This window comes from Seriola lalandi, unplaced genomic scaffold (assembly GCF_002814215.2).
Source record: "Seriola lalandi dorsalis isolate HSWRI2012SDOR001 ecotype SW California unplaced genomic scaffold, Sedor1 jcf7180002054532, whole genome shotgun sequence".
In the NCBI taxonomy this organism is placed as follows: domain Eukaryota; kingdom Metazoa; phylum Chordata; class Actinopteri; order Carangiformes; family Carangidae; genus Seriola; species Seriola lalandi.
Genome location: NW_019525085.1, coordinates 165,795 through 174,011, shown reverse-complemented (window position 1 = coordinate 174,011; position 8,217 = coordinate 165,795). Strand labels below are relative to the sequence as shown.

Sequence of the window (8,217 nt, the reverse complement as noted above, 5' to 3'; positions counted from 1 at the left end):
TCCTTAAACACAGCAGCCCAGGTGTTTCTGAGGATGTGGTTGTGGAGGATCTGGTTACTGGATTATTTGTGTGTCATGTTCTTTCCAGGTGTGTGTTTGCTGTATTGGTCCGACATGTTGTTGGCACGACTTGGACAACAGAGAGTACGACTGCTGGCCTCTCGACGGACCCAACGATAGCAACATGATCGAATGTGGAGGTGAGAAACTGATAAGAGTCTGTGTTCATGTTTTATTGTGCACTCAGGCTTGTGATACTTGAATCTGCTTCAGTCGGTGTGATTTTGATCAGATTTGATTGACAGGAATCAAACAATTTTTAGTGCCTTTAAGGTTGAAAAAGTTTTGTTTAGTAAAATAACCTGTAGAAATTCAGCCTGTAACAAAAAGACGAACTGATGTACGACTCCAAATCCAGAAAAAGCAGAGCAGCTGGAAAATGTGAAATTTAAACATTTAATGAAACGTTAACATTAAAAAAATGTTGTTTTATTTGATCTTATATTTGTTTTTTTCGTTGTTGGTTTAAACTGACTTGCAGGAAGTACTGTACGACACTGTCAGTATCTGGATAATGACCTCATCACAGTTTTTTAGCTTTTCTGTTTTCCCCACTCCGTCCACATTGTGATCAGATATAAATATGCAAATTAAGTGGGCGTGGCTGCTTTGGTGTGTCTGTCGATTGTGTCGTCCAGGTCTGGAGATGGCCTGGGTGGTCCGTCCTCCTGAGGCCGTGAAGAGCGGCGAGGTGTTCAGCGTCACGTACTCGGTAACGGCCCAGGATTTTTTCTACCAGTGGGCCGTCGAAAACCACATCTTCACACACAGGTTAGTTTTAGATTGAGTTCAGACTGGACTTACACATTCTACTGGACTCTAAACTGGTTCTTATCCCGATCTGAACTGGTCTGGCGGGTTTATGTGTTTAGCTCCATAGTAAACGCTGAAGCAGCTCGGAGGTTCTGCGAACATCACGACTGTCCGTCCAACTGGAAAGATGCAGACGGAGAAAACTGCTGCATTCATCATGCTAACATCCACTCCTGTCCACTGGGATACATGGTACAAACTTTCACTTTCATTTATTTAAAATCTCCTTCAAAATATGATAATATAGATATTTAATTTTAATTAGCAGGTATTCATATAAACTCACTTTCAGACATCGGAGAGCATCTGCGGCCCCTGGATTCCTGACGATGGAAAAATCTTCACACACACCATCTCTACGTCCGGCAAGATGACCCAGACCAACTGGACTGCCAAGGTAAATTCATTTTATCTGTATCTTAGTATGGACGAGTTTATTGCCGCTCAATCTGACAGCCAGAGAGCAAGGAGGATATGGTTTGCCTGAAAAGGAGCCACAGTGACAGTGATATGGAGAGTACTGATACGATTGGGGTTTTGCGCTGCAGATTTTGTCTGCAGATTAAACTTCCAACAGATTGCTCAACTTAAGCTTTTGTAGGGAAACACTCTAAAATTCAACTCCACCCATATGGCTTTGGTTACTTTTGTAAATTCAGGACCTGGTAATTGAGAACCTGCTAAACCCATTGCTCCATCTTGCAGGTGGTTTTGCTCCATGCTGGTTTAACCTCGCTCATCGCTCACATACGAGTTGGTCGCATGCAGGTTGCTCTGGAGGCCAAGAGCACCGTGCTGCCCGCTGTAGGTAGGTTATACCTGTGTATGTTGGTGTGGTGAAGGTCGTCGGTGACAGAGACTTCAGTGACCGCCGATGGTTGTATTTCCTTAATTACTTTGTTTCAGAGTCTCTGCTTCAAACATAGTGTTGACATTAATGATAAAGAAGTAACTACTTAGTCCTCTTTTCTCCTCTGTAAGTTTGTGGTGATGGTGTCTGTGAGGAGGCGGAGCTTTGTTCCACCTGTCCAGCCGACTGTGGTGAATGCCCTATGACCCCGGCCACCAAGCTGGCCATCGGCCTGCCGCTCAGCCTGCTCTGCCTCTGCTTCATACTGACTGCTGTGGTAAGGATTCACTCGACACAACTCGCAGTAACCCACCAAATACTCAATATCAATCAATAAATAATCAGAGAATCTGTCCTGTGTAGTGGCTGCGGTACCAGAAACAGAAGCTGTTGTGGGACGAGAGTTGGATCATCGACTTCTCTACAATAAAACAAGGTACTGTAACGATCCAGATCAAACCGGTTTGAACTGCTTGGAACTAGTTTCGTCAGATCTAAATCGGTCACTTGTGAGGGACATCGGTAAAACTGATGAATTGAGGTCTGAGACTTTTGAAACTGGTCTGAAGTTTCATTTTGTTGAATCTTCGTTTGAGTTGATGGAAGTAAATAGACCTTAAATTGAAGTTATTTCGTCAAACTACAATCCCAAAGGTCAAGAATGAAGTTTCATGGAGGGAAGGAATCAAACTCAAGCTTTAGTTTTCTTCTTGACATTGGCCAGGTTGTTCCAAATGAATTCATAATGCTGTTAAAAAAAAAAATTGTTGTTTATTGCTTTCTATAGATCAGGAAGCTCGGATGACCATGGGCAGTATAATGAGTGTACCAGTGGGAAACAGTGACAGTAACACCAGCTGTATAACTGCTCTCAGCTCATGTACGGGACAACCGGGAAACCGAAAAATACTGTTCACCTGCACCGGGATATAGTATGTTTGACTTCCTGTCTGTCCATTTAAACTCTATTTTTAACACTATGTGTCTATATAATGTTTAATATAAAATGTATAGTTTTGGGCATGTTATGTATTTACTAGAGATTCAACAGCAGAGAAATATGTGTTTGAGTATGAGGGGAAAGAGAGGCAACAAAGATCTCAAACTGGGGAATGATAGGGACCGATACCTCCAGGTCAGCAGGGAAAGTCTACAGTGTTGATGGAGACGACTGGTTGGCGGATGTTTGGAAATATTAAAAGTAATTTTCCTCTTCAGTGACGGCAGGACGGTGGCCATCAAGAGGATTCATACAAAGACTTTCTCTCTGTCCAAAACCATCAGACAGGAAGTCAAACAAGTCAGGTAAGACGCTCATCATCCTTCTCCATTTAATAAAACCCTGTCATATTGCTCATCTGGTATTTCGGCTCTATTTTGTCTCGCTCTGACTTCAGGGAACTCGATCACCCCAACCTCTGTAAGTTTATAGGTGGGTGTGTTGAGGCTCCAAACGTTGCCATAGTGACAGAGTACTGCCCAAAAGGAAGCCTGAACGACGTTCTTCTCAATGACGAGATCCCTCTCAACTGGGGCTTCAGGTAAACTCTCAAACAGAAGGATGAGGATTTGGACTAAAAACAAAGAATTGAAATAGAAACACACCAGTTAACTGGGGTGATAAAAATAAACAATCTCCAGTTAAAGACATTCTGTGTTTGTCTGCCAGGTTTTCCTTCGCCACAGACATCGCCAGAGGAATGTCGTACCTCCACCAACACAGGATCTGTCACGGTCGACTCAAGTCTCTGAACTGTGTCTTAGATGACCGCTGGGTTTGTAAAATAACAGGTAATAACAAGGCTCCTAATTTTTAGGCTAAAATACAAACAATATAAAAATCCAGATAAAATTGGATTTTAGAAGAACTATTTTTATGGTTGACAAAGTCGTTAAAAAGTGTATTGCTTTGTTTTTACTTAATTTGTGGATCTCCAGTGCATAGTCAGTAGATTTGTTCAAACCGATCTGCCACAATTTTTTTTTATTAAATCTTGGTATTTTTGGTGAAAATTACAAAACAATCAAAAACTATTTATAAGATGTATTACCAGTAAACCTTCAGCTTTAAGATGTTTTTCTCACTTTTTGAGCGCGGTTGCTACTGGATCCCATTGACTCCAGTATATTTGAGCTAAACAATGCTAACCTCGCCATTAAAACTACAAACAAAAACAAAGGACAAGCGCCTCTGAGATTGTTTGACCTACTGCATAAATTTCCACAGACATTAAGGGCTGTTCTCTCTTATGTTTACAATGTCATGTCATGATTTGAAAGTTTTGTTTTCTGGTTTTGATTGACATGTGGTCTGTCCTGTCAGATTACGGTCTGTGGATGTATCGCAGGGATGACGGGGCGGAGCCTCTTTCCACCTATCAGCAGAGACTCTTGGAGGTGTACATGCCGCCAGAGTTTCATAACTCCAACATGGAGCCGACGCTGGCTGGAGACGTGTTTAGGTATCACACGTTAACTTGTTTTTGCCACTTCGGAGGACTATGCATTCACTTACAGTACATGAATTCCCTCCGACCTTGACCATGACTATGACCTGCCGAACTCCAGCCTTTAATGTAACCTTACCTAAACCGAAAACCAAGTATTAAAATCTCAAATACACTAAAATGTAATGCCTTACCTTGTGGGTACAGTGGGTTTTATGTCCACAATGTGATGTAATACAAATATACACTCATCATCCTCTGTTTGTTTTCCCAGTTATTCCATCATTCTGCTGGAGATAGCCACTCGCAGCGACCCCGTCCCCGTAAGTCACAATCTGATTGGTTCACTAGCTGGTCCCACCACTGTCAGTCTGATGATGCGTTCATGTTTTTTGAATAAATAAATAAATAATTTTCAGGCAGAGGAGTCTAATCTGGAGTGTGCCTGGTGTCCTCCTCTACCTGAACTGATCTCCAGTAAAGCTGACAACACCTGCCCATGTCCTGCTGACTACGTAGAGGTGTGTACACACTGTCTAATCTGCTTGTGCAATGTTTTAATGTTTACAGAATGAATTGCACTAATCTGCATGAAAGATGCCATACAAATAATATTTGACTGACTGATTGATTGATGGATGATACAATGGTGTAAATTATATTTCTATAATTTGTTTGTATGCTAATTTGTTAGCTAGCATGATGAATCATTTTTGTGGGGGGTGACGTGTAAAACATGATTGGTTGTGAGATGACATAGTTTCTGCTTGGAAAACATTATCAGATTTTTGAAACCCTTCATCCTCTCCTTAAAGTATTTGTCATGGTGTTAAGACAACATTATTTAGAAATAAAAACTTATTGAAACAACAAAATCTAATTTAGTCCAAAGGGAAACTCAAATTTATAAGAAAGAAATCTCGCCCTTACCTTTTCTGCTGCCTTTTGTCTTGTGTATGTGTCCTTAGCTGATTCGAAGATGCCGCTCTCATAACCCCGCCCACCGACCCACCTTTGAACAAATCAGGAAGTTTGTTCACCGAATCAACCCGGTCAAAGTCAGTCCGGTGGACATGATGATGAACCTGGTAATTACCTGCGGACATGGGGTTCATGACACACATTGTATCGTGTCTTATTATGTCATGTGTAGTTAAAATCACAGCTCACTGTAACATGCAGGTGCAACTCTCCGTTTCAGATGGAGAAGTACAGTAAACATCTGGAGGTGTTGGTGGCCGAGCGGACTCAAGACCTGATGCATGAGAAACAGAAAACTGACAGGCTGCTGTACAGTACGACACACACACCTGTCAATTATGATAGTTTGGTTACTAATGTGATTCATTTCTGTCCAACTCTGAAGTAAAACCGGCAACACAAAATGATTTATCCAAGAGTCATCTGTATGCAGATGATACAGTTATCTATACTGTTAACCAATCTCCAACCTGTGTTCCACAAACTGCAGTTATGATTTCACCAATTAAAATTAACCATGAATGTATCACATTAAGAGCATTTCCTTAAACCTGTTTCTGTGCAATTTTTTTGGGGTTCCTATTCTGGGAAAAGTGTTGCCAACTTTTGACTGGTACTGTATATATCGCCGTTTGACCAGAACTCTCATGTAAAAGACATTGTGTATCTCAAGATATTTCCAGGTTAAATGAAGGTTAACTAAGATAAAATAAAAATATTTGCATGTTTGTGTTGCAGGTATGCTTCCTAAGCAGGTAGCTGATGACCTGCGCCAGGGGAAACCGTTGCAGGCTCAGAGTTACGTCAGTGCCACCGTCTTCTTCAGGTAGAGGCAGAGAGAACTAACAACTGTCCGACTGACAGATCAAAAGTTTAGTGGTAGTCGTGATCTGCCAGTTTCAAAGAAGAAACATAGTCCCAGGAACGTTGGTGGTACTTTTACTTCAATAAAGGTTCTGAATACTCCACGTGTGTGCAGTGATATCGTGGGCTTTACCCAGCTGTCCAGCACCAGCACTCCCTACCAGGTTGTGGATTTCCTTAACAAACTCTACACAACATTTGATGACATCATCGACAACTATGACGTCTACAAGGTGGAAACCATCGGAGATGCCTGTGAGTTCCCTCAGTGTATTCCCTAACCCCTTAACCTAACCTAAGTCTAACCTAAACCCAAAAACCAAGTATTAAACCTCAAGCAACAGTCTCCAAAAACTAAAACAATCACCTCTCTATAACAAAAACAGATTTGTTGTTGTATCATTGTGTACGTGTGGTTGTGTAGACATGGTGGTGTCCGGCGTTCCCCAGGAAAATGGGATCCTCCACGCCTCAGAGATCGCCAGCATGGCTCTGGACCTGGTGGGCGTCTGTCGCACCTTCAGGATCCCTCACAAACCCAACATGCAGCTGCAGATACGAGGCGGGATACACTCCGGTACTCGCAGAGGCTGTCGGAAACTTTTTACAAATCTAAATAATATTATATTATTTAATCTATTTTGCTTCTTTATTAATCTCTCTCTCTCTCCCGGTCCTTAGGTCCGGTGGTTGCAGGTGTTGTAGGGACGAAGATGCCTCGTTACTGTTTGTTCGGAGACACCGTTAACACAGCGTCTAGGATGGAGTCCACCAGCCTGGGTAACTGGGTGACCAGTGGTTGTGGAGGACGCCTTAAGTGCTTTTATTCTTTCTCCTCATGGCTTAACGTTTACTATGACAGATAAATTATTTCAAACAAGACTCTACTCCTTATCTTTTCATAGAAATGAACCGAAACTAATGGTAGAAATGTAAAAACCTGCCATTTCCAAAACTAAGTGGGTGTCTTTGCAGCCCTGAAGATCCAGTGCAGCTCCAGTGCTTTTTACCTGCTGGAGGAGATCGGCGGATACGTGCTGGAGTGCAGAGGAATGCTGCAGGTCAAAGTGAGGCTCCCACCATGGATCAGCTCTGTCCAACCACTGGGAGCTGCCCGGTAACACTCTGCCTCTGTCTTGTCTCTACCAGGGGAAAGGCGACATGGTGACTTACTGGTTGGCGGGGAAGAAGGTGTCTCTGGTCGCCAGGGACGTCAGCCCGGACACCAAGACGACCAAGCACGTCACCATGGAGATGGAGAAAGAGATGGAGAAAGAGCGGGAGCTGTATTCGTCCATGCCGGGGTTTCTGAACGACGATCTGCTCCTGGATCCGGCCTGACCCCCAAACTCTGAGTTCATCATTTGATTAGTTCTCTTCAGTCGTCACCCGTGTTTCTTCACATGTTGAAACGTTTGTATAATGTGTTATATGTTGTTGTATTTTGTTATATGTTGTTACATGTATCTGTCTATTATCTGTGATTAATCCACTGAACAACAGACTCCTGAACACGTCATCTTAACAACACATCATCATAATCGACAAAGATACTTTCAGTCTAATGTTTAAAGAAAGAAACCGTTTCTACGCAGTTGTTTCACATTAAAAGCCTATCACAGTCCATCACTTTAATGGTAGGGTTTTAATGTGAAACATCCACAGGAAGTAGTTAGTTTCACTGATGGTTCCTTAAAAGGAACGAGGAAACGTGAACGAAGGGATGAACCAGGTCTTAATGAAAAAACACCAGAGAACTGGTCGAAAAATCTCTGCTGGACTAAAGACTGGAAACTAAAAACTAAAGACTAGAGACTAAAGACTGAGACTAAAGATTAGAGACTGGAGACTAAAGATTAGAGACTAAAGACTAAAGACTAGAGACTGGAGACTAAAGATTAGAGACTAAAAACTAAAGATTAGAGACTAAAGACTAAAGATTAGAGACTAAAAACTAAAGATTAGAGACTAAAGACTAAAGACTGGAGACCAGAGACTATAAACTGCACAAAAACAAATGAGTAAAACCATATATTGTTGTTCTTGTGTGGATTTATAATAATAAACAGCTGATGAGTAAACACAGTCCGTGTCTGTACATCATTAAAACTGATCATTAAAGCTTCTCTGTGAGTTATTTTAATATCATTACATCTGAATCTGTTTCTAAAAGTCTATAATAAGTCTGAAATACTAATTAAC

The 8,217-nt window shown here is 41.8% G+C and overlaps 1 protein-coding gene across 1 annotated transcript; it reads left to right on the top strand.

The window, feature by feature from the left end:
- Nucleotides 1-698: 698 nt before the first annotated feature.
- On the top strand, nt 699-7,826 carry LOC111661037 (atrial natriuretic peptide receptor 1). Its single transcript, XM_023414501.2, has 21 exons — nt 699-831; nt 933-1,065; nt 1,166-1,270; nt 1,579-1,681; nt 1,855-2,000; nt 2,087-2,159; nt 2,511-2,655; nt 2,942-3,028; nt 3,121-3,264; nt 3,393-3,514; nt 4,047-4,185; nt 4,445-4,493; nt 4,590-4,691; nt 5,139-5,258; nt 5,372-5,465; nt 5,890-5,977; nt 6,131-6,270; nt 6,440-6,592; nt 6,697-6,795; nt 6,991-7,082; nt 7,165-7,826. Exons 1-21 carry the CDS (start codon nt 707-709, stop codon nt 7,354-7,356), a joined length of 2,451 nt encoding a protein of 816 aa, XP_023270269.2. The 5' UTR covers nt 699-706; the 3' UTR covers nt 7,357-7,826.
- Nucleotides 7,827-8,217: the final 391 nt, after the last annotated feature.